This window comes from Mixophyes fleayi, chromosome 1 (genome assembly GCF_038048845.1).
Source record: "Mixophyes fleayi isolate aMixFle1 chromosome 1, aMixFle1.hap1, whole genome shotgun sequence".
Lineage (NCBI taxonomy): Eukaryota > Metazoa > Chordata > Amphibia > Anura > Limnodynastidae > Mixophyes > Mixophyes fleayi.
In genome coordinates, this window is record NC_134402.1 from 162,012,073 (window position 1) to 162,039,421 (window position 27,349).

Genomic DNA, 27,349 nt, shown 5'->3' on the forward strand with positions numbered 1-27,349 from the left:
TAAGCAACAGAAAATGCTTTAGCAGATATCAATAAACAAGTTCACTCTTAGTTTGTGTTTGATTTGGTCTCCCTAAGGTGGCAAAAGGAACTTTTATAACACTTTTTGTAAACACTCTGTATAAACATATGTACTGCATCTACCACTGGATACAAATATAATTCAATTCTATTATCCACCTTACAGATATAGGACACTACACCCACCCAACATGTCCTGAGCATTAGACATGATGAGAAGAGAATTCTTTATTCTTCAATTTTTTATCTTTTAGTCTTTTGATCAATGTGCACATACAATATATAGAATATAAGGATAATTGTAACTTATTACAAATGAACAATCAATTCAATGAGTAGGTCAATTAACAAATGTAAGTAATTGTTATACCTTCAATAGCATGATCACACACATCGGGGCTCAGGTAGAGCTGGATGTACATCTATTTGTTTTTTTTGCTTAAAACATGCATTTTCATACTGCACAGTAAACAGTTGTATTCATACACTGTATGCAAATTTTGCTACATCTTACACTTATAATTCTTTACATTTGACGAGGCCGGAACGTGGGAGAGGCAGGCCAAAGTCAAGTACAGTAAGAGAGTGTTAATGTGATTGCGGCTAAGGTAGACCAGGACGCATACACACCTGTCATATGATGTATCACTTGCTGGAGGGCTATAAGACACAATGATGATGATCATCAGCTTATGAGTGCAGATTCATTATTGTGATATTTCTATTTGGACTGTGGAATATTTACGTGTGGACTACCATTAGGGGAAAACAAGAGATGTTTATATTTAATTGAATTGAGTTTAACTTGCATTTATATTTACATTAAAATATATTTATATATAGTACATTCGACTTTCACAGTATTAACCAATATACTTTCATTCATCCAATTATACAACTTCGACACAATAGTATGGTGACTGCTCCCTCTCGCATCTAACAAGTTTCGAAAAATATTTTTTTTGGAAACTTGTCAAGTTATCATAATTAAAAAATTTCAGTGCTGTCAGCTCTGCTCCGAAGATCGGACCTGGACAGCCCATGTGTGGAGGGATTATATGATCCCTCTCTGTCACTCACCGCTCTCTCTCTCTGCAACTATAGTTGCAGAGACAGAGCGGAGATGTTTGTGTGCATGTCCAGTTCTTCGAACTGCACATGCGCAATTGCAGTATGAAGGAAAACGAAGACGACAAGGAGGAGATCCGGAGACAGCGCATTCCAAAGAGGCGTGGTATGTTTCTGTGTTGGGTTCTTCATAAATTTGAGAAATAGTTCAATCCTTATCAATGCGATAAGAATTGAAAACTATTTTTCACTTTATGCGGATATTGATAAATGTGCCCCTCAGGGGCACATTTATCATTATTCGGCAAAAGTGAGAAATAGTTATCAATCCTTATCGCAAGGATAAGGATTGAACTATTTCTCACATTTATTAAAAAGGGAACACAGAAACAGCAGTTCCGAAAAACTGCTGTTTCTGTGATAGAAAAAATCACACTTACCTCCCTCTTCGGACGCGCTGTCTCGGGATCTCCTCTTCTTCCTTCAATTGCGCATGTGCAGTGCACATGCACACAAAGTCCCCACTCTGTCTCTGCAACTATCGTTGCAGAGAGAGCGCGCTGAGTGACAGGGAGGGATCATGTGATGCCTCCACACATGCGCTGTCCAGCTCTGCTCTCCAGAGCAGAGCTGACAGCAGTGGATGTCTTCAATTCGGATGATGTACGCCAGATATGACAAGTTCCCGAAAAAAAACATTTTTCAGAACTTGTTAGATTGCGGCCAGGAGCAGTCACCATTCTGTTGAATGGTGACTGCTCTCAAAAACGATCAGGAGTGCAAAGCAGCAGATATCCATGATATCTGCTGCGATGCACCTTTAATAAATTTGCGGAGGGCACATCGGGACTTTAATTCCACGGTAAGTGCACAATAGTGCACTACCGTGATTTGTTAAATATGCCCCTTAGTGAGGCTATATTATCCAGTCACACACCAATTTTGGTTTGGGGGTCAGTAGGTTGTTTTAGTATAGAAGAATAATAAATGTAAGTTTTGAGGGAACTGTATATATAAGGGGTTGGTGATGGGATAGAATAGCCAAAAGAGGTGAGTTTTCAGGGAGCGCTTGATGGTTTGGTGTCTAGGGGAAAGTCTTGTTGTATGAGACAGGAAATTCCACAGAGTAAGTGGGCATCGACAAGTGCTATGACCGGGAAGGGACATAAGCAACGAGTGAGGATTAGAGGCACACAGATCTTGGGCAGAGTGAAGGGGTCAAGTTGGGAGATATTTTGAGGCAAGTGAATAGAAGTACAGTACACTTGGTTTTGTTATACAGTCTTTTTATATGAAGCAATTAAACTTATACAAGCTCTCACTTGAGGGCTGCAGTACAACAATTAGAATAAAAGTGACATAACACAGTGTTTTAAGCAACATACTATTGGGCAGTGGTAATCGTTTTTACGATTACCACCATTATGACACGCAGAATTCCTGCAAAAAAACCCAGAAAGACTTAAAAAACAAAAACAAATTAAACAGACTTACCTTCAATCCGACACTGGAGATGACTGATGGACACAGCATGGTGACAGCAAGGTATTCTGATGAAAGAACTGGGCGGCAATGCAATTTGACGTCATTGTGACGTCTGTCAAATCTAAATTTGCAGGAATTCTGCATGTCGGAATTATCAGGATAGTTATATCGTATCCAACCCCTATTGGGAGCAGAGTATGAAAACTCAATTTAAATTTACACTGTATGATGAAACTTGTATGATGGGGTAAAGACATTGCACTGTTTCAGTACTATTTCATGGCTAAATGGGACACATAAAAAAACACTTTTATACGTTTAACTGAATTAACATGTTTAATTAACTGATAAATGTACATAATCCCACGTTAATTCAATCATAAAGTAAATGGCAAATACAGCACAAGACAAACTATGAAAAGACAATGGGTAATATTGCCATGTCAGTGCTGCAGGTTTTACAATCTAGAAACAATACAAGTGAATCGATTGCCTGGGACATATCCATTATATTATAGTTTGCACATTTAAATATTAAAACAAAACATTTAAATACCGAAGTCGTGTTGCAAGTACTCGGTCTAACTACTGTCATTAAACTTGTTGGACTGCTTTACTTGTCTTGTCTTGTACAAAACTACAAATACCAGAATGCTTTAGAGAAGCTCCTGACATCATCACCAAGGGACAGATCCTTGCCCGGTACAAGCACCCGGTGGGGGCACATGTATACCGGAGCCGCCCGTAGGCTATAGCCGTGGTCAGTGTATGTTTCCGTGCTTGACGAGTGTCCATGTTAGTTTATATTGGCGGGATAATAAATTAATATATGCTGCCAACTGTTGTACCAGATACGACGTGTAATGGATATTATATTACTAATGCCCGGCAACTGCTGTTTGAGCATATTGTTATTTCCCCTCCTTATTTGCTATAGGGAGTGTGTTTAATTCCCAGCTAGTGTGTGGTATATAATGTCAGGCATATCATGCAAATGGGGGTTTGTAGGGAGAAGGTAAGATACAATTGGGATGACCAATCAGTGAAACATTATTTTTTATGCTCCCAGTTTTATTATCTGACTTACATAAAACCAGTGCCGTAAGACCAGCACTGATGCTGGTTGGTAAACATAAAGCTTCATTTTTAGAAAATGATGAGAATCATGAAGTTTAGGGTCCATAGGTAGTGCTGACTTTCAGGATAATAAGAATCCATTGTTTTGATATTTAGGTCTTTAAACTTTGTGTTTACCTTTATAATTGTAAAATACATAAAAACATATTACATGGAACTTCATTCAAGAGCACTATTCTTGCACTCTGGAACAATTATATGTGTACAGGAAAATTATTGCTACAATACAATTTTAAATATAGCTTTAACATTACAAATGGGGTTTCAACTGGCAGACTGTTTCACATTATTTTAATATAATCATACAAAGTAAATAAACTGAGACCACAAAAGGTTGTTAAGTAGCATTACAGTTTAGGACTCGAAACATTCATCAAAGAAAACACAACATTTAGCAGCTGTAGACCACCTGTCCTGTAGAGCTGTGAAGAAGGGCTTCCTGCACTTATATATCAGAAAGTACTGGGCTGACATACTGGTGCTGGATTTACTCTCCCAACACAGAAGAGATGCATCAATTTGGGTATCTGACCTGAAATATTTATAAACAAGTTGCAGCAAATAAACAAACTGTTCAAGATAGATACAGCAGTCCAATAGCATAAGAAGTTGTATAAAAATTAGATTTATGAATGGAAAGTCTCAAGACAACGGTTAGATGAGGGGCAGACACGCCAAAATGTTGTAAATCTGTTTAATCGAGTGTCCGTTAATATTTGGCACAGCTATAGTGGCAGGCTAGTAGTATAGCCTTCATGGTGCATTAAAATGCAGCAATTCAAGTGGTGACTGTTCAGTCTCATTCAGACAAGTGTTTTGTTTTGTTTTTGTCACACTGCTTTCTGTATGGAAAAATTATGAGCAATACACTATGAAAATTGTGAAGGCATCAGGATCATTGAGCTCTGTGCCTGCATGGTATAAGCTGCGAGTCAGCCCCAAGCCCAAGAAAATAATGAAAAAAAAATTGTGTCATTGTGCGTAAAAGTAAAAATATTTTGTAACCCTATACTTCGGGAAAGTAGACAATTATGTTTTGTGATCACTAACATAACTATGGGAAGCCAAACAACAACAGACTATGTTAGGAAAAAGATGCCAAAAATTGCTGTGTCCCAAAGACAGTTTTAGTGAACACTTTTTGTTATATCTTTGGATAAAGACATTTGAGTTTGTTTAAACTCAACAGACAGCCGTGAGTGGTCCTTCTGCTCCCTCCCAGCCTTCACCCCTCTGAGCTAATATATCTGTTAACGAACTAAATTACTTCTATCTGCAATATAGAAGGGGAAAATGGATTTTTAGCACACATATATGAGAAGAAGATCATAACTGGAAAGACAATAGGAACATTGTTGGTGCTTCAAATGGGCTCTTTGGCCGCTTACCCAATGGGGTTAGTAAAAAGCCAGTGCCACTGCATGTCAAACACAGTCACGTTGACCTGAGTTTGTGTGTGTGTGTAACCAGCACTTACATCTGCGGTCGGGGGGATCAATGGAGGACCCTCCATTGAGCCGCTTGATTTCACTTCAATGAACGTGAGTAAATGGAGCATGTAGTGTTTAAAAAACGCTGCTGTGCCGCCTCCACTCCTGACCACAGACGCAAGTAGATGTGTATTTTGGGTCATTGGAACGAATAGGTGCCCTAATAGGTAACTTTGCATGCTATTACTGGTGTTAAAAAGGGCTAGTAAAAGCGTGGGATTTAACGTCAGTGAATAACCAGCCTTTTTGTAAAAATATTTATACAAATATTTCTTTATACCCCCATTAGATAAGTCATATCGGAAAGCTTTAAAAAATAAAACATTTGCGTTATTAAGCTAAGAAGTGAAACCGTTATTCCCAGCTAAACCAACAATGGATCTGCTCATTTTTATGCAAAAGTACAGATGGTAATGTTACCAAAAACTTTCTCCTATAAGTCACTGTACAAAAGGTAATAGAAATTCACAATTTATTTACTTTGAAATGGTTTATACTTCTACTAATATTAAATTTAGGTGCACATTTTGCAATTAACTTGTATCTGTCTGTGCATATTAAATAATGAAAACAACTGTCTCAATATGGTGGTTTTTTATATTTTAGTGCAAAGTGTGCACCTAAATAAAATATTAGCAAATGAGCCTTTTTGAATGGGTCACTTTTGCCTCTTTTTTTATTAAGAATGTTTTTGAACATTAGTTGTAGTTATATATTATGATTATCAACAATGCATGTCACCCACCATCTTTATGAAATGATTAATGAACAAGAGATTGCTGTTGCATACCCAAGTTCCCCGTCTGTTCCGCTCAATTTTTCTTCTGCCAACTGCAAACGATCATAAATCCTTAATTGAAATTACTTTTGGAATTCACATAACTATTATTTTATAGCTCAATTATATCATGATTATATTGTATGTAACTCGTCAACACCTAAAATGCATAATTTGGAGCTAATAATTATAATGTGATGTTTACATGGTTCTTTGAATCTACAGAAAGAAACTCCATGATGGCCCTGTCATCCAGGATGCTCCGAACATGTATATACCTACATAAAACTGTGCACAGGCCCTGTACCCGTTATGTGTATAATTCCCTGGCTTATGATTTCCATAAAGATGACCACTGCAAGAAGACATTACTAAGCACCAAATGGTTTTGCACTAACCATGTTGAACACCTTTTTTTAAGAACCTGGCGTCCTATGATGTCTCACATTGCACCTCTGAAAACCTCACCTAATGTTTGGACAAAGCCTAGTTTCTCTGCAGCTGGAGTGGTTGAATCAATGCCAAAAAATGTCCAGCCTTACCTAAGGCTCATGAGGCTGGATAAACCTATAGGTGAGAGTTCCTGAAAAGGCCATAACACACGTCCTTTATATGATGAAATGCATATTGATATAATCTTTTAAAGCTCATTATAAAGTTGTCCACACTCTAGACATGACTCGATAATGACATTTGCTTGCAGGTTAGCAGCGTGTGTGGGAGACATAATTGCATATCCCTAATAGGATGAAATATTTACCATTCTGCAGAAATATACATAAAGGAATTGAGTGGAATTATAGATATAGATCTCTCTGTGTCTCTCTCTCTCTCTGTCTCTCTCTCTCTCTGTCTCTCTCTCTCTGTCTCTCTCTGTCTCTCTCTGTCTCTCTCTCTCTCTCTCTCTCTCTCTGTCTCTCTCTGTCTCTCTCTCTCTCTCTCTCTCTCTCTCTCTCTGTCTCTCTGTCTCTGTCTCTCTGTCTCTGTCTCTGTCTCTGTCTCTCTCTCTCTCTCTCTGTGTGTCTCTCTGTCTCTCTCTCTCTCTCTCTCTCTCTGTCTCTCTCTCTGTGTCTCTCTGTGTCTCTCTGTCTCTCTCTGTCTCTCTCTCTGTGTCTCTCTGTGTCTCTCTGTCTCTCTCTCTCTGTCTCTCTCTCTCTCTGTCTCTCTCTCTCTGTCTCTCTCTCTCTGTCTCTCTGTCTCTCTCTCTGTCTCTCTCTCCTTTATTAGGTGCACTTGCTTGTTAATGCAAATATTTAATTAGCCAATCATGTGGTAGCAACTCAATGCATAAAAGCATGCAGACATGGTCCAGAGATTCAGTTATTGTTGAAATCAAACTCCAGAATGGGGAAGAAATGTGATCTAAGTGACTTTAACTGTGGAGTGACTGTGGGTGCCAGATGTTGTGGTTTGAGTGTCTCAGAAACTGGTGATCTCATGGGATTTTCATGCACTACAGTCTAGAGTTTACAGAGAATGGTGCGCAAAACAAAAAACATCCAGTGAGCGGCAGTTCTGTGTATGAAAATGCCTTGTTAATGAGAGTGGTCAGAGGAGAATGGCCAGAGTGATTCAAACTGACAGGAATTCAACAATAACTCATATAAAGTTATGTTACAGAGGTGGTATGTAGAACAATGCATGCAAGACCACACTGGGTTCCACTTCTGTCAGCTAAGAATGGGAAACCGGAGCTACAGTAGGCACAGGCTCATCAAAACTGCTTGGTCTGACAAACCTTTATTTCCGCTGTGACATTCAGATGGTGAGCTCAGAATTTGGCTAAAAAAACATGAATCCATGGATGCATCCTGCCTGTGTAAACCATGCAGGCTGATTGTGGTGGTGTAATAGTGTGGGAAATGTTTCCTTGGCACACATTAAGCCCCTTAATACCAATTTACCATTGCCTATCTGAGTATTGCTGCTGTCCATGTGCATCCCTTTATAGCCACAGTCTACCCATCTTCTAATGGCTTCAGCAGGATAACGCGCCATGTCACAAAGTACATGTCATGTCGAGCTGATTTTGATTATGCAGACTGCAATTCTGTAGCATGATGCTATCAAGTAAATATGGGCCAGAATCTCTAAAGAACGTTTCAAGCACCTTGTTGAATCCACGCCATGAATCATTCAAACTGTTCTGGGCGCAAAAGGGGTCCTACTCAATGCTAGAAAGGTGTTCCTAATAAAGTGGCCACTGAGTGTATGTGTAGATATATATACAAGTAAACATTGGTGCTCTGCACTCACCATGTAGGGACTGGGGTGCAAGAGGGAGGTACTGTGTTTGAAGTGGGCTGATATATGGTGGTATGCTTTTCTGCCATAAAATGATCAAATTTCATTCACCTCCATTTCCCAATACCAATTTCCACTTCGATATGTGTGTATGTATATATATATATATATATATATATATATATATCTAAAAGTAAATGAGAGGAGGCGCACAATAGTGTAATATGGCAAGTCAATGGAGCCAGGTGAACCAAACCAGAAAAAAGAACTAAACCACCAGAAATGAGTGAGAGCTTCCCACCAAGTGGGTATCGCCTATATCTCGATGGATAAATAAAACTCATAGACTAGAGAGTCACACACGGCCAAATGGCATTCAGAAGGTAGAAAAACAGGTCACACCAATATAGATGTACTCGTACCGGAAGCCAATGGTTTAATGGCTTATCTGCAGGATGTCACATATATATAGAGAGAGAGAGAGAGATATGAAACAGTACACAGCATAAAGGGTAAAAACAAAGTGCAAATAAATTATCGACCCAGCTGGGGAGAGGTGCGTTGGGCAAAGAGGCATTAGTGAAGACCAGAATATTTTAGACTAGAAAAGGGAAGGAGATGCTGAACCTGTGCCCAAGAGCGTGGCGCAGCCAACAGGATCAGAGTCCGTGCTGGAAAGGCAAAGGCATGGTAGAATACGAGACATAGGGCAGGGGCCTATTGTCGAGGCACAAGAAAGAGGCTAGGGTGCCGAAGGCAGAGGTGACATAAGGAGGTGGACAAGAGGATAAGCAGGGAGCTTACAATCTAAAGGGAAAGGGCAGACTAAACCGGAAACACAAAGAGTGTAGACAGGATGAGGGAACTATAAATAGTGAAGAAGTATCATGAAGACACTGGTTGAGAATGGGACAGAGGAAGGATATGTTTTCTTGTTCAGGTGGTTTTTGATGGATCGTTTGAAAATTTGCAGGCTAGGGGAAAATCTGATAGAACGAGGGAGATCGTTCCAGGGCAAGAGGGCAGCATGGGAGAAATCTTGAATGTGGGAGTGAGATGTGGTTACCAGAGGGGAATTGAGACGGCGATCATTGGCTGACGATAGAGGGGGAGAGGGAGTATGAATGGAGAAGAGGTTGGAGATGTAAGTAGCAGTGGAGTTAGAGGGGACTTTGTAGGTGAGGGAGAGGATTTTGAAGAAGATTCTATGGTGGAGGGGAAGGCAGAGGAAGACTGGTGAGAGAGAAAGATTAATCACGCAGCAGTGTTGAGTATGAGCTGAAAAGAAGCGAGACGGGAGCAGGGGAGGCCAGTATGGAGCAGGTTTCAGTAGTCAAGGCGGGAAATGTTGAGAGAATGGATGAGAGTTTTGGTGGCATCAAAGAATAGGAAGGGATAGATGCAAGCTATGTTGCGGAGATGAAAGCAACAAGATGGTGAGGGATTGAATATGGGGGTGAAGAAAAGGGAGTAGTCAAGGGATGTGTATATATATATATATATATATATATATATATATATATATATATATATAAATATTTTGTACTAAGCCAAAACATAGGTATATAGAATATATATGTAAGTTTATGTTTACATATTTACATGTAGGTTCAGTCTTCTGATCTAAACACTAGATTGGAAAACTGCTCTGTTTACACTGATATTGCCTGATGTGCAGGATTTTTGTATAATTGTATACTGTACACACATTTTACTAGTACATTTTCTACTTTTTTTCTTTTAGGAACATGGTTGCTGTTCTTGCCCTGCACCTGGAGTATCGCCCTTGCAGCAGAAGCAGGCAGCCTCCCTGACTTATATATGCTCGCCCTGTTCGGCACTGGTGCAGTACTTATGCGTGGTGCTGGGTGTACAATTAATGATATGTGGGACAAAGACTTTGATAGAAAGGTAGGCTAGAAATACCTCTGTGGACACCTGCAATATTTTGTCAGCTTACCTGATGTCAAGTTATATGTAAAAACTTCATTACGGAACCCAGTGCCATTCACTAGTAATGATTGTTATTTTGATGTTTATCCAGTTCATCATGAAATTTATTTCAATGTGGCAAGACAGCAATCGTTGCCATTTTCATGTTGCAAGATATTATTATATATTCCTTAATGCTGGGTTAGGGAGGATTCTCACACCCTTCCTTGCAGCAACTACGCTGTGGAATTTGTGAGTGTTAAGGCAGTAATGAAAACCTCCCTTGGTAACTTCACAACTTAACTACTGGTAACCCTGACTTATTGCTGCTATAGGCAAAAAGATGACAATAGTTACATAACTTTCTGTATTGGACAAGTCCAGCACCGTTCAGAAGTTTTACTTGCCACAACCAAAAGTATGGGAACTGCCTTTGTACCTCCTGATGGTAGGTACACTTTAAATACCAAATGCTGGTTAGATGAAGCAAAAAACAGACATATAGGGCCTCATTTAGAGTTAGGAGAAAATCCAGCTAGAATGTGCAATTTTGCATCTTGGCAAAACTATGTTGTGCTGAGGGGGGGGTAACTTGTGTGGATAGCTTTAGAGTTGGGGGAGGTGGTGGAGGGCGCGTCCCAGCAGTGTAAAAATAAAGCTGCCTAGCATTTATGTGCTACATGCGAAATCGGGCAGAATTTCCCCTGCATGCCGGAAAAAAATAATTTGCACACCTTGCATCACACATAGATTGTCCAGGTGCAAATTTGCACCATTTATCTGGATTTGCTGTTATCTCTAATATCTCCTTCTTGTGAAAATTCTGTTTGATATTCAACATATGATCTTTACTCCAAAGGTGACGAGAACAGCAAGTCGCCCCATTGCAGCAGGAGACATATCCCATTTCCAGTCTTTGGTTTTCCTTGCGGGACAGCTTAGTTTGGCTTTGGGTGTGCTCTTGTGTCTGAATAACTATAGGTGAGCCGTCTATATATTATATTATTCTTAAACTGTCAGGTGTTTTATTTAAAATTACAAATGCAGTTTGTTGTGTACTAACATATTGTTGTCTTTGTTACTGTACTAGCATATCAGAATTCAACTTCTTCCTATATAATGCCATCATTGGAATAATACTGACATGATCCAGCCATTCTGGGATTATAGATAATTATTAACATTTATCTCCAAAATACATTTTATTTACTATTTTGTGTAGTCTTTAAATATAATATAAAATTGCTGTTTCAACAAACGTAATTTTGTTTCAGTATTTATCCACTTTTTTAATATGTTGTTTTTGTCATCACCTAAATCCCTACTTGGACACCTGTAAAAGAACAAACTAAAATAATAAAGTGCAGCTTAGTAACAAACAATATATTTTTTAAAAAATGTTAATTATCTATCTATCTATCTATCTATCTATCTATCTATCTATCTATCTATCTATCCATTCATCCAACCCTTGTACTGTCAAGAATACTAGTCATAACAGTACACACTGCTGAGATTTAAATCACTGGAAATACATTCACTAGGCCCTATATTTGTACCAGGTATGTCTGATTGAAGGCAGTATCGGAAAATCTTTACATTACCCACACTTATGAAATAATCCAAAATATATTTTGAGGCAGCAAAGTCTTCCTTTATTTAAGAGGCAAATTATTTAGTGTTGACTGGCATTTTTAATGCAAAATAAATACACTAAAACAGGGGTGTCAAACTCAAATTCATCGGGGGCCGCATCAGCAGTTTGGTCCCCATCAAAGGGCCGGTTGTATCTGTAGGTCTATGTGCCCACTCTTTATTATCATAAATTAATGTCACTGCATTCAATTATTACTGTTTTTTGTAATAATGTAAGTAATAACTAGCTCTGAAAGCAGAAACATAGTCAGAATAATGACAAGTAGATATTCAAATGTACAATTATTGTACAATGCATTGAAAAATGTTTTTTGGTAACAAACATTAATTTTTTTTTAAACATACAAATATTGCCAAACACTGTTTATGGAAAACACAAGGCATTACCTTTTTTTTTAACTTTTCTGACTAGATGGCTGACATCGTTTTCCTAAGGTCAGTCCATCGATGTCTGGCGTTAGGTCTTGTGCTGTAGCAATCCGCAAAACAGCATGGAGGTTATCATCAGTGATGCGTGATCTGAGCTTGGTCTTGTTCAGATTCATGACTGAAAACATCTGTTCACATAGATAAGTGCTCCCAAACATGGCCAGAACACGTGCAGCTTGAAGTCGGAGCTGTGGCATCAAAGCAGGGGGGAGGAGACGGTAAAAGTCATCGACTGTCGCATCCTGGAACTTCGCTTTCAGGCTGCTGTTGGACTGAAGTTCTATTAATTCCATTTGAAGGTGATGTGGTGCACTGTCAACATCGATGTTGAAGGGATTGGCAAAGCTGGTAAAGGTTAAGTTTTGTTCTTTAAAATCAGAAAAGCGTTGATTGAATTCATCAATCAGCCGATTCACTTTGGTACCCAATCGAGCACATGAAAAAGTACCTGGGAATGAGGTTGAAATGCTCTGGCAGATAGGAAAGTGGGCAAGACTGTCTTTTTCAAGCTGTGACTTCCATAGGCGCAGTTTCTCCTGGAAAGCTGTTATTGCGTCATACATTGAGGTTATGACTTGTTTGCGGCCTTGCAGCCTCAGATTCAGTTGGGCGAGATGCTCTGTTATGTCACACAACATGGCAAAATCGCACAGCCAGTTTGGATCTGACAGTTCTGACAAGGGCTTCCCTTTACTTTGCATAAAAAGATTAATGTCTTCCAAAAGCTCAAAAAATCTCTTTAGAACGGTGCTCCTACTCAACCACCTTACTTCTGTATGGTATGGCACATCTGTATGTTCCATGCTCACCTCCTTCAAAAATTGTTGGAACTGACGATGATTCAGACCCCGTGCACGCAGAAAATTCACTGTTTTCGTGACTGTGGACATTATGTTATCCAGTTGCAGAACCTTGCCACACAGAGCTTCTTGGTGGATAATGCAGTGATAAGTTATCAGCGGCGTGTGGCAATTACTTTTTTCCATTTTCTCTTTTAACAGTCCAACCAAGCCATTTCTCACTCCACACATTGCTGGAGCGCCATCAGTAGTAAGTCCCACCAACTTTTCCCAAGGTAATTTCATTTTATTTACGGATTCCTCCACTGCATTGAAGATGTCCCTCCCAGTTGTTGTCCCATACATGGCGACCACATCCAAGAGCTCCTCACTGACAGACAAGTCTTCCTTCACACCTCTTACAAAAATAGCTAGATGAGCTGTATCAGTATTGTCAGTGCTTTCATCAACAGCTAATGAAAATGCCACATAACTGCATGTCTCTTCAGCCAACTTTGTTTTAAGATTACAGGCTAGGTCCCTGACTCGGTCTGTGATGGTGTTTCTTGACAAGCTGACATTGTTAAAAGCCTGTCTCTGCTCAGGGCACACCTGTTCACATACCTTCAGCATACACTTCTTTACAAATGCACCTTCTGAAAAGCACTTTGAAGCTCGCGCAATTTCTTCAGCCACAAGATAGCTGGCTTTCACTGCTGCATCATTTTTTGCTGTCATTTTTGAAAAAATATTCCGTTGAGAATGCAGGCTACCTTTTAATTCTTGGACCTTTTGTTGCTTTTCCTGGTGGCTAAAGTTAGCAAATTTGGCTCCATGTTTGGTCTCAAAGTGCCGGCGTAAATTGTATTCCTTCATCACTGCCACTGCCTCATAGCAAATAAGACATACCGGCTTGTCTCCATTAATCACAAACATGTATTCACTTTCCCATCTCTCCTGAAATTGCCTTCCCTCTGCATCAACTTTTCTTTTCTTGGACATTTTTGGGGTATTTGATTGTAGTTTATGGTCCCTATACCACTGTAAAGTGACATGGAAGTGGTCAGTATATCCAAAGTTTACCGCTCCACCTGCCTTATATGTGCCCAGCCATCTGCCCCCTTTTAAAGTGCCCAGCTATGTGCCCCCTTTTATAGTGCCCATGCCCAGCCATCTGCCCCCTTTTATAGTGCCCAGCCATCTGCCCCCTTTTATAGTGCCCAGCCATGTGCCCCCTTTTATAGTGCCCATACCCAGCCATCTGCCCCCTTTTATAGTGCCCAGCCATGTGCCCCCTCCATTTACTTTACTTACCTTTTACTTCTTTCTTTCTTTTACTTCTTTCTTCTTCAGTCTGGCTCCTCTCCGCGGCGTCCGCGCGCTCCTCTGATCCCTGGAGATGTTGGACGGACGTCACGTGATGACGTCACATCCGACACCCAGGGAGCAGTGCGGGGCAGGAAGAAGTCGGGCCAGGTCCCGGAAGGTAAGTAAAAAATTTTTTTTTTGTTAACTTGAGGCACGGAGTAAATTCATTGAAAAAAAAAAGGGGAGGCTGCAAGGCTGGCGGCGGCTCCGCGGGCCATCAGACGAGGTCTGGCGGGCCGGATTTGGCCCGCGGGCCTTGTGTTTGACACCCCTGCACTAAAACAACAGGGATTTTAGTACAGAAATACATTTAAAACAAAAATGCACAAACTGTGTTAAGTAAAACCTCATACATCAGCCAGCACGCCTCCAATCATAAATAGTCTTCCAAAAAAATCAGGTACAGGTGTGAACTGTATGAAAGTTTCTTTTGCATAATGATCTTTTGTGCATTTTGTTTTATTTCCTACCTAACATTTTGCTTTAGTATTGCTCTAGGAGCTGCTTCCTTGTCACTGGTGCTTACCTATCCACTAATGAAGAGGATAACATACTGGCCCCAGCTTGTATTAGGTAAATTTAGTCCTATGTAAAAAAAAAATTCAATTTGATTATGCCTAAAAATAATATTCATATCTTTTTGAAACATCAAAAAAGTAATGGTTAAAATGGATATATCTAAGTATATCAGCGTTATCACACAAATATGACGGACTAAAATGTTTATTTTAACAGAAGAATGTCCTGTCTGTCTTGGAACAAACATGAAATTGGCTAGGGTACACAAAGTTGTTATATAAGTCTTATGATATAATTTCTAGTATATTAGATTGTACTTTTGTCTCCATTGTAGCCATTGCTGTTACTTTAAGACAACATAGCAGCAGTAACAAAGAAATTAGAAGCCACTACATTTAATTAGAGAAATACGGTTACACATGTGTGCACTCTGCATATATTGTTAAAGGAACAATGTTAACAGAAACCTTTTTTTAGCAGATATCTGCATAGGTTGCAAATAAATCTTTGATTTATTAGCACAAAAATATATTATATATTTTGGTAGGCATGCGCACCATGGAAATGTGCTGTTTTAGGTGCTGCAGCTGGCGTTACGTCCAATTCTTAATCAGGATCTTTTTGCTCTCTACAGCGTTTTTGTTTGTGCGGCGATTACAAGCTTATACTAAAAGGAACTGATAAACAGGGGGGGTGGCAAATTTCAGCCTGGGGGCAAGACTCAACTCAGCAGCCTATTTTAAAGGAAAAAAAATGCAGGTAGCCCATTGTGGGACCGGCCTGGGGGGCAGAAAACCCCCTCTGCCGTCCAGCCTGTCCCTGCTGATAAATAAGGAAGTGGTGCAGGCGACTGGGTGAAGCAAGATGACGTTATTAATGACTCGCTTGATTGTCATATAAATGAAAGCACCAATGGGTGAGTCAGTCACCCGGCCTACTCATGGGTCATAAAGATGGTGCCTAAACGGTATATACAGTTATACTGCAAGTTTTAAATTACTAGTAGTAAAAAGAGCAAAAGAGATTGGAAACAGAGCTACAGCACATGAACATGAAATAGATGAATGATGTGTTAGATGCAGAAGACGAGAGAAATATGGCATATCATCATCATCATCATCATTTATTTATATAGCGCCACTAATTCCACAGTGCTGTACAGAGAACTCGGTCACATCAGTCCCTGCCCCATTGGGGCTTACAGTTTAAATACCCTAACACACACACAGACAGACACACAGGTTAGGGTTAATTTGTTAGCAGCCAATTAACCTACCAGTATGTTTTTAGAGTGTGGGAGGAAACCGGAGCACCTGGAGGAAACCCACACAAACACGGGGAGAACATACAAACTCCTCACAGATAAGGCCATGGTCGGGAATTAAACTCATGACCCCAGTGCTGTGAGGAAGAAGTGCTAACCACTGAGCCACCGTGCTGAAAAGATACAGAGATTTAAACGTGCTAGACAAAGCCTGGCCACAATTAGAAAACAATCTTGAGAAGTGGCTATAGGACCAACGGGAGAGAGGATATATATTGCAAAGCCAAGTGTGAAGAAGTGGCGCGTTAGGATTCTAAATCATGTAAGTCTGTTAAAACTTCTGCAATTATTGCCGGATTCAGTGAGGCAGAAATGATTAAGTCCGAAACGCCATCACAGGAGAAAATGACGAATCAGACGGTGAAGAAAATTTAGATGAGGACCTGTTAAATTTGTTTAACACGAACAGTATTGATTCTGTTTGCGATGGTTTTTGATTACCAGTACCAGTAAATGCAATACATTTTTTAATGTAAAGCGTGCAAATTTTAATTTGGTACCTTGAGAATCATTCCAACAAATAGCAGTGAATATGTTATTTTTTTTTTTTGTCTGAGTTCTTTGTGTAATGAAGAGAACATTTTTATGACGATGCAGCAAAAGAGGGCGGTGTTTCTAATGGGGTTTGGGTTTTTGGGGTTATTTTTTCTTGACTGCAGCCCTTGCGTTGATGTTGCATTTCTACATGAAAATGCGGTACTCTCTTATTGCACCCAAAGATTTAAAGAAACAGCTTGTGTGCTTTATGTGATAATCAGAAGCTGAAAATTTTAATTAAGTGAGTAAGTAATGTGGCTTCTGTGTTGTGTAGTGACATTTATTACTTAGAAATGCAATGATCTTTTTTTAACACTTTTTCCAAAGGACTGACTTTTAACTGGGGAGCCTTATTAGGTTGGTCTGCTATAAAAGGATCCTGTGATTGGTCGGTCTGCCTTCCTTTGTATGTCTCTGGAGTCATGTGGACACTAATATATGATACAATCTATGCTCATCAGGTAATCCTTGTGCGAACTCGGACATAGCAGCCCTGCATCAGATAGCAAAGCTTGCTTGCTAGTGAGTTACCAAATCTATTTGACACCTTAAAACCTTTGTGTCAACTCTGAATCTACTTAGTGCTCTATTAAGCAAAATTGTAACATAAACTGCACCTTTAAACTGGACAACTAATTATATAATATTTATTTTTAGGACAAAAAAGATGATGTGTTGGTTGGGGTTAAGTCGACAGCATTGCGCTTCAATGAGCAGACAAAGCACTGGCTGTGCGGCTTCAGCGTGTCCATGCTCACTGGCCTGACACTAACTGGACTAAGCTGCGACCAGACTTGGCCATATTACACTGCTGTAGCACTCATCGGGGGTCACCTTGCTCACCAGGTAACCTTTACAGTAACAAATATTTGTGTGGTGTTGAAATCAAAATATATTTCAAGGCTATGTGCCGATTCTGTTTATATACTGTCCTTTACAATGTCCAGGGTAAACACAACAATATTATAATGGTAACGTTTTGATATGTACTAGAAACTAGAAAATGTAACCCACTTGTTAAGCTTTGTAGTAGTTACTGTGTGTTTAGACAGAGACAAATGTAGTAGGTATAAACATTGGCACGGTCTCTTCCACAGTCACTGGGGCCCATTAGTGTTTTCAGAAGATAACCGCACAAACACACCAATAGCAATCATTCTCCAACTGCGTTTACCAACATGCCTGATAATGATTGCGTCAATATTGCTTGGATTACTACCCGGCTTGGGGCCACACATGCTGTGTTACTGCCTGACAACCCTACTGCTAAGACTGTAATGCCACAGTTTCACTAAAGAGAAACTCTAGATTTTTACAATAGTATTCCCTGTGACCTGATCATTTTAATAGAAACCCATTTCCCTAATTCTACTTTCGCGGAGAAATGAGAACTGGGGAATTGTGTTTCTATTAAAATGATCAGGTCACAGGGAATCTGCCTCTTCTGAAGTTATCGGTACCAAATCCTTGTGGTTCAAAACAGCTGTCAGCTTTTGACTCCCCACTAGAGACTTTTTCTTAAGCACAATTTAGCTTTTTCCTATTAAAATATAAAGCAACATAGGTGAAGCTTGGAGCAGCTGAGATCATCAGTTGAAGGGTAGCCTATCCCTTAAGTCTCCTATTATTGAGGTAAGGGGAAGCTTTATCTCTAGATATGTTGTCATATATATATATAATATATCTGAAAAATAATATATATAATATATATATATATATATATATATATATATATATATATATATATATATATATATATTATATATATATAAAAAAAAAACAGTTTTAGATTTTTGCCATTATGGTGTATATGTTATCAAACTATGCTTTCTTGTCTCCTGTCATCTTTGTAGATTTATACCCTGGATATAAACAGCGCAGAAGATTGCTGGAAGAAGTTTAGTGCCAATCGCACTGTGGGGTTTTTACTTTTCCTAGGCATTGTGCTTGGCAACTTGTGCAAAAGACAAGACACAAATGAAGTCAAGGATATGTCCCTCCACAGCACATTAACAAACTGTGACTAGGTGTGATGAGAGGAACTCTACATCCAGCACAGTATTTATCATGGTTGAATCCACTGCTCAACATGGTATTTTAATAACAAGTTCATTTATATGTGTTTACTTAACATTATTTTTCTTTACAAAGAGGCAATGTAATCTCTGGGCATTAATAAAAGTAAGGGCCTTAATCGCCAAACTTTATAGTGTAAAACAAATGCGAGAACTCTATTTATGCCAAAGAACCCAGTGTAAATTGTGTACAGTGTTCAAGCCATGTATACAGCTGTTGTTGAACCACAAGTTCTGCATGTCCTGTAAGCTAAATGCAGGTACTTGTGTATTCTCTCAGCATGGAGAACAACAGGGTGCCCATAGATTGTCCTATGCTTAGCCGTGCTAAGATTAATAGTTGTCAACAGTAATTAAAGGCTGCTAATAGCGTTTTGACATATACCTTAATGTATGCAGATTCACTATTTTATAGTTGTGTGCAGTGTGGTAAGTTTGTGAAACAGCATTGTCTCATAAATCTTGTCACATTTCATGACCCCTAGCGGAAGAACCATCCCCTTTTCCTGCTGTTTTCCAGGTGTATCCCAATCCTATTGTGTTCTTAGCTTGGCCTACTTCCCCTCTTACTCACCCTTATAATGTGCCAAATTTTCTATTGTCAAGATGTACATTAGCAGGCAAAGGGGCGGAGGGGCAGACGTGTCCTTTTGTCCCTTTAGGTAGTCCGCCCCCCCATCCTCTTAACTTGAGGGTGTCATCCTCTGCATATATCAGTCATTGCTCCTATGCAGCCTTCTGTCCTCTTTATCATTTAGATTAGGACAATAGTACGTTTTATTGTTTTTAAAGACTGTAAAAATAGATTTTGCTTTTATATCAATACTTTTCAGTGAATTTAATGTATTAATACCAAGTTATTCAATATATATTGTTTATGATATATTATTTATTAATTATGTATAAATTAATTATAACCATAAAGGACTTCAAATTTAGACATTTTTGTTATTAAAATTTCAAATTTGGCAATTATGTCATCAGTGGTATCATTTCAGTGACTTATGCAGCAACAAGCTTATTCTTTCACAGTCATACAAGTAGCTTGACTGTAATTCCTTATTAATGGCTGACTAAATGAAATAATAGATTGCAAGCTTTTTACATTTTATGGTCACTTCTTCAGGATTTATTAAAATTTATGCAAGAAGCAGCACTGGGATGGCCATTTCCAGTGCTTAGGAGGGGGGGGGGGGGTCAGGTGTCAAGTGCAAGAAGAGATGTGGTGACGCCATTGCATCAGTGTGGCCTGGTCCCCTGTTGGGAAATACAAAATTCACGGCATTGCATAGTGGGACAGGGGGGGAGGCTTTATGGTGTAAATTGTGTCACTATGCCCCTTCTCCCTCAAGACCCGAGACGATGCAGTTTCCTACGGACTCCCCAAAATTCCTGAACCTCCCAGAATTTCCAGGAGAGTAAGCAAGTATGGAGTAGAAAATGGCTTGCATTTGGATATCCATGACTATCATTTTCAGATTTTCATCAGTGTCATCATGTATTCATATATTTATAATATTGTGGGGAACGGTGGCCCATTTTAATTCATATACTGGAAATGGAACTCGCTTAATTGAGCGCTAGTGCCACACTGTTGGTATTAGATTAATGCAGGTTCTGTTTCATATATACAGGTTCACACTGGTACATTTGTACTACAACTGGGGCATCTTTGGGAGGCATATTATCATATGTAATATGAAGGCACAGGAGATATGTGGCAGTACAAGGTTAAATGTACTACCTTATCTTTTTTGGTTACTAGCATAGTGATATACTCAGCAAATAATTTCATATTTAAAAATGCTTCTCATATATTGCTGTTGGACGTTATGGTGCTTGTATCTCATCTCCAGCTGAAGGCTGCCAGTGCCTTATCAAAGAGTTGTTTAATAGTGAGTTACAATGTATAAAATGCACACAATGTTGTATTGTGAAGAATAAAATCATTTAGTGTATATAAACATCTTGATTACATATTTTTTAAAGCAATTTCCGTTAGCCTGGCTTTTAGTTCATTAGATACATTATTTTGTTTTGTTTGGCAGGGATCCCATTCCTTCTGCCAATTGAAATTGTTTTCTATAAACAGGAATTTTCCAGGTGCTGGAACAGTAACAACAGATTATGTGGCTGCAGCATCCATCCAATCAGGTGTTAGATGCATGTTTATAAACCACATATTACAGGCATACATAAATACAATGCAGTATATATGCATTCTTTCATGTGTTAAAGAATGCATGCCAAAAGCCCAGCCTTTCCCGATTGAGGACCCCCGTGATGATCTCTATTACACACAGAAGTCCAAATTCTGCATTTAAAATACATTTCTAATGCAAGGCAAGCACATGTAAATGGAGGTGATAAATAAAAATCAGACAGTACATATTTGTGTTGCAATGCGTTGTTGTTTTTTTTTTTTATGCTTGTTTTATTTCAATACGTCTAACACGTCAATACAGTTAAAAACTTACATTAATCGCAATGGGAGCACATTGTAAAGACAAGGAGGTGTGGTTAAGAATTGTTCACATGTGCATTTCCACATGCCGTTTTCTTAACAAGATAACTGCTTCTTGTTTTGTTACAGACACGTTTTATATACAATGTGGTGTGTGTATGTATTTTACTTGCATTTAAGTATGCCAAAAAATGTGTACATAGCCTTGGAATGGATGCTCTACATACGTAGAGTAAAGAGAACACTATAACAGAAACATGACATACTGTGTATTGTTGCTAACAGAACACTTTATTTATAGAACTTAGTCAGTGATTAGATATATGGGCTGTCACAGAAATATGGCAGTATGAAGTACACTTTTAAATAATTTTCTGATTTAACAGATGTGGACCACTAAGAGAATAAAATAAATGATTAGACATGACCATGAAGGTAAAATACTTGTTCAGTGGCAAACTAACATTCCACTATAAAAAAAAAAAGTATTTTTACTCCATCACAGACAGCTGTAACAGTGTCCTAATAGGATTCTATACAGGTCATTGAAGCTGGGACAGAGTTGCTTTGACATGACAGACCCTGCCCTTCTGTATGGATCAACCAATCCACATAGTGAATGTGTGCAATGCTAGTCTGCCTAGCTGTATGTAACTTGTTTAAATTACAGAATCACATCCCACTAAACATAGCATCTTGCTGCAGAGCAGTGAAAGAGAGCATGATGCACTATTAGGATGTATTTTTTTCATGTATATTATTCACCTCTTTGATATATTATAATGTCAAATAATGGCTTCAAATCAGGGGCACCTCCTTATACATCATAAGCAACACCCCACCCCGGCTGCTTACCTTAGGAGGTGGGCAGGGCCATCTTATCAACATTATGGACCCCCGAGCAAAGCAGTGCACTGGGGCTCCTATCTACGCAATCAGAATATATATATATATATATATATATATATATATATATATATATATATATATATATATATATATATATATATAAAATCACCTTTTTTATGTACTTTCTCTGCCACCCTTGAAGTACAGCAACTAAAAAATCAAATCCCCCACTTAACTTACCTTTCAATTGCCTTGTTCTCGATTGCACCCCCTTTTTTCTTCTATTCTGTCTTCAGCTTTTTTGAATTTCGCTTGCTTCTCCGTTGCTTCTTGCGTCGGGCAAGATGACAATCAGCGCGAGCGCAGCATGGAGGAGGGGAACAGGGAGGGAGCCGAATCGCCACCTGACCTGACCGCGTGACCACAAAAGATAAGTTTTTTGGTTTTTTTGCAGGATTATTGATTCTGATTAAGAAAGAGACCAGAGCCCTGCCTATGGGGCACCTGGGCACTTACCCATCGTGCCCAGTGGAAAAGACGGCCCTGGAGGTGGAGACTGCTGCCTATCTTACTGGGACCAGGAGTGTGGAGCTTGGCTGTGACATCATAGCCATACTCCCAGTATAACACTGACATGAAGGAGCAGCAGCTTCACAAGTAAGAAGCTGCATGTTGCTGCTCTTTCATGTCAGCGACTAACGTTTCATGTGGGAGCATTAAAAACTGATTTACATTATCTAGTGTATGGCCAGCACCCCCTGACTATTGGCACCCTAGCCAATTACCTAAGTTCACCTAATGGTAGTGCCGGCCCTGCTTTGATAGCTTTTTAAGTCTTACCTTGCTGACCTGAAACCCTTAATGTTATGAATTGAGTCACCAGAGGCCTGCTAGGGGTATTCTAACGTAGGCATTGTACAGTAAGGGCATGTTTGAGCAATTGGTTATGGATTCAGACTGGGAGGTAGTCACAGATACAGCTTGAAAAGGAGTTTTATTTGCGGTAGATCAAGGCCTGGTATAAGTAGTGGATGGTGATGATGATGATGAACATCTGAACCAATTGTAATTAGAGGTTTGCAGACACTTACTGAGAATTTAGCAGTCGCTTGGCCATGGGTTAGGATTTTTCGTGCATGTTGAGGCGAAGATAATTGGGTTTTTTTTGCACTCATGTAGGGAAGTTGTTCCTGCTATATTAGCAAGGTTATTCAAGATTAAATGATGATACATAGCAACTATAACTGAAATAAAAGCATTTTGTATGTTAGTAAGTTGGATGTAAATGTCTGTTGTCAAGCAGGTGTATCTACTACTCATTCTGGAATGGACACATCTTTATCTCTGCATAGAGTGTATGCATACACTTGCATGCAACTTTTTTAAATCACAAATTACACTTATGCTTGCATTCTACTCTAAATCAGGCATTTTGTGTTGAAACTGTATTGTACTAGTAGTAGATCTGTTCTAGCCACCCTTGAAGAGATCAATCCTGTCACAATAAAGGCAAGTGCAGCTTGATTAATAGGCGCGTTGAGTGCTCGCTCATGCCCTGGCCGGAAGTGGGGTTAGGCATCCAGAAAAGTGGGCACAGCCTATCAGAAGTGCCGCAGCACCAGAGAGCAATAATTTGCAGACCAGGAGTTAACCCAGGAACAATGCCCTTGCTAATCTCATCTTCAGTGCTTAGGCTCTCTTCAGGAAATCCATTGTGCAACCAGATATCTTCGGACAGCATGGAGCTGCAGCTGAAACACCTGATGTACACTTTCCCCAATGGGATAGAAGAGCCACCAAGGAGGTAACTGCAGGAAGTAAAGGGTAAGGTGACATGCCAGCCAAGCTCACGCTATAAGGAGACTGGTATTCTACCTGTACGCATATGTGTTGTTATTATCGCTGTAGTGTGATTAAGTTCTAAAGTGCTATATCGCTGTTGGTATTTTTGTAGTAATAAACTGAATTATTCTCTATCCAGATATTTGCCTGGGTGTGAAAATATGTTACCACGTCCTCAAACTAAGGGCACATGATAAGTGCTGACTTAGTATGGGATTCTTTACCTGTTAACTATGGATACACTCTCACTGGTCATTGCGGACAAATAGCATGTGCTCCGGTTTTGTTAGAGATTAGTTCTAAGGACCACCTTATCCTCAAATATATTAATGGTTACTTCCCACATAAAGCTTGCGGTTTTCACATTCTCCATGCTGATCTAGTAACTAAAAAGACTACCTTCAGCATAAGAAATTTTAAAAAGATTTCTTATAAAGGTTTAAATTATAGTTCTGTAGAGTTCCAAGACCAGATTTAATGGCAGACAGATGATTGGTTTTATCTTCTTTGCTGCCTGTATGCTATTCATTCATGGCCAGGTTCTTGTGAATGCCCCTAGGGCAGAAATTTACACTTTAGTGTATCAAGGGTTAGTTCATGCTGCAGGGAGTCCACAATATAAGTAGCAGAGGGATTGTTTGGTACTGTTACTTATGGCGCCACCATTTTGTAAGTGTGCCAAACTATATAAGATTCTTTGGACGCAGCCTGTTTCTTAGCCATTAGTAGAATGGCAATCACTTTTTATCTTGATATGGAAGGTCTGGACATATTGGGAGGCACCTTGGTTGTTCCACCTCTAAGTATAGCACTCATGTATACCATGCCCTGAGTAGCCAACATGGTAGAACCTTGTCCTTTATCTTTGTAGGACTTGGAGAATCATGGGTATAGGCGAAAACACACGTCAGTTGCCACTTTGTTCAGAGGGCATCCAATGCCTCTGTCTTGTCTGCAAAACTAGCAAAATACCCCTTTACTGTGACATTTGCTGTTGCCGCCATAAAATCTATCTCTGATCTTGTTCAAGACATGATCATTGACACATTGCACCCATTCCTGTAAGAGCAATATGTCAGCTGAGGAAATCTGACTTGATGTTGCTTATCCGAGCTATGTAAACTGAAGATAACCCTGTCAAGTGATTCTCGACCCAATATGACAAATGTCGTACCTCTTACATCGTTGCCTGACTCTTTGTGCTTCTGACAACTGATATACATCACTACGGATTGTTTGTTGGACTTTATTCTGTCTTAACATCCTGCACTTTTGGAATTGCATACAAGCTTTGAACAATTTCCTAATTTCTGACATTTGTAGCTAAAGCAGTGTTCATTCTCCCACTGACCTTGAGCTGTGAAATTACCACAGAGGGTGCCCCATCTCTGTTGGCTGGTATATATGGTAATAATGATCTAATCAGGACAGTAACCCAAGGACTTCTCCTCCTGGCTCAAAGCCTAACTGAATCCACTAGTGCCTCACACATAAACCCTGTTGCTGTTTGTATATCCTGAACCATTTTAAGTAGCTTAACTCTTCTTCATTCCATCTTCAATGATTTTTTTCAGGATCGTTCTGCCAGCACATAAAGCTCTGGAAGTTTCTGCCATTACAGGTTTTAATGCTGCCCAAGAAATCATGTGACACTTCCTATCCATCACATCCCTAATAGAATTTACATCTTCTAATGTGATAGTTGTTCTCTTAGTTTAGCTACAGTCACATATGTGTTGGTGGGTGTATCCCAGGCTTTAGTTTGCTCTGGTACAAAAGGGTGCAGTCTTTAACCTGTTTGAAATACCTGGCTAAATGCTTGTTTAGTACATTCTTCCAAAATATTATTTTGAATTCATTTATGAAGGGTAAAATGACAGCTTTTATTCTTGGACTCAACATGTCCAGACATCTTTTATATTCATACACTTATAATTTGATTTTATTAGACTATCCACAAGGTCTGCATTAATGTCGCCATCCTCTGAGATTTCAACAGACTCGGGTATATTTACTAAATTGCGGGTTTGAAAGAGGTGAAAAAGTGGAGATGTTACCTGTAGCAACTAATCAGATTCTAACTCCTTTATTTAGTTCAGTCTACAAAGTGACAGATATAATCTGATTGGCTGCCTCAGGTAACATCTCCACTTTCTCAAACCCACAGTTTAGTAAATATACCACTTAGATTTTTCAGACACTAACATGTCAAATTCAGCTTTAAAATGATTAAAATTTATATCAGTCAATGCTTACTAGGGGCTGGTTTCTTTTGGGCCTTAACTGCCATAAATTATCCTTTACTATAAAAGTATCAGCTAAAGCCACTTTCATCCATTTGATAAGCTCTGCTTTATGCAGGGGAGGTTACTGCTGCTCATTATAGCTGTAACTAGTACAGATTTTCCCATAAAATTCTTCTGGAAGATTCTCATCACAAACAGCACAGATCTTTTATTTTTCATCTAGATCACACATGGTTTTGTCCTTCTAAGACATATCTATACAAAAAAGAGGATTTATGTACTTACGTTAAATCCGTTTCTCTGATTCCGTCTGGGGGACACTGCTTACCATGGGTTGTGGAGGGGAGCTTGGGAGTTGGCACCTAACTAGTTAAACTTTAGTACTGCCGGCAGACCCCTCCCCTCTACAATCCCCCTGCCTCTTCCTGTCCAGTTAGTTTTAAAAAGCCCCAGGATAAAAAAGGGCAGTCAAACAAGAACACACAGAAGAAAAACAGAAGGGAGGGATCGCAGTGTCTCCCAGACGGAATCAGAGAAACGGATTTAACGTAAGTACATAAATCCTCTTTTCTCTTTCATCCGGTCTGGGGGACACTGCTTACCATGGGGACGTTCTAAAGCAGCCCCCTAAGGGTGGGACTACTCTGAAAATCCTGCTCGTAAAGCACTACGAGCGAAATTTGCATCAGCTGATGCAAAGACATTAAATTGATAAAATTTTGTAAAGGTGTGGACAGAGGACCAGGTGGCTGCCCTGCAAAGCTGGTCCGCAGAAGCTCCATTCCGCGCTGCCCACGAAGCCCCTACCGATCTGGTGGAATGGGCTGTAAGTCTCTCCGGCACAGGGCGGTTAGCCTTTATATATGCTTGTCTGATGGTAGACGTAATCCATCTTGCGATGGATTGCTTAGAGGCTGGCCAGCCTCTCTTATTAGCGTCATAAAGGACAAACAGAGAGTCAGTGCGCCTAATCTGGGAAGTTCTTTTGACATAAATGCGGAGAGCCCTAACCACACCTAACTTATCCATAGATTGATTATCTGAATGGGAAGCAGATGAAAAGACCGGAACTACAATTTCCTGGTTAAGATGGAAAGCCGACACCAC

General features: G+C 39.5%; 1 protein-coding gene across 3 annotated transcripts; it reads left to right on the forward strand.

Moving 5' to 3' along the window:
• The first annotated feature begins 3,246 nt into the window (after positions 1-3,246).
• COQ2 (coenzyme Q2, polyprenyltransferase) lies at positions 3,247-19,813 on the forward strand. 3 transcript variants are annotated; one of them, XM_075202754.1, is made up of 8 exons: positions 3,247-3,333; positions 6,204-6,551; positions 9,967-10,133; positions 11,014-11,135; positions 14,874-14,959; positions 17,094-17,227; positions 17,424-17,612; positions 18,620-19,813. In XM_075202754.1, exons 2-8 carry the CDS (start codon positions 6,215-6,217, stop codon positions 18,791-18,793), a joined length of 1,209 nt encoding a protein of 402 aa, XP_075058855.1. In that variant the 5' UTR covers positions 3,247-3,333; positions 6,204-6,214; the 3' UTR covers positions 18,794-19,813. The 3 variants fall into 3 exon arrangements, with proteins under 3 accessions (XP_075058855.1, XP_075058863.1, XP_075058873.1); XM_075202762.1 differs by having other exon boundaries at positions 3,255-3,339; XM_075202772.1 differs by lacking the exon at positions 3,247-3,333 and adding an exon at positions 5,470-5,654.
• The last annotated feature ends 7,536 nt before the right edge of the window (positions 19,814-27,349 follow it).

Bases quoted from the DNA above. Each gene is read 5' to 3' on its own strand.
- COQ2 (XM_075202754.1), top strand. From the start codon at position 6,215: ATGATGGCCCTGTCATCCAGGATGCTCCGAACATGTATATACCTACAT. The intron at 6,552-9,966 runs GTGAGAGTTCCT...TTTTTCTTTTAG, and splicing joins GAGGCTGGATAAACCTATAG to GAACATGGTTGCTGTTCTTG. The intron at 17,613-18,619 runs GTAACCTTTACA...TCATCTTTGTAG, and splicing joins GGGGTCACCTTGCTCACCAG to ATTTATACCCTGGATATAAA.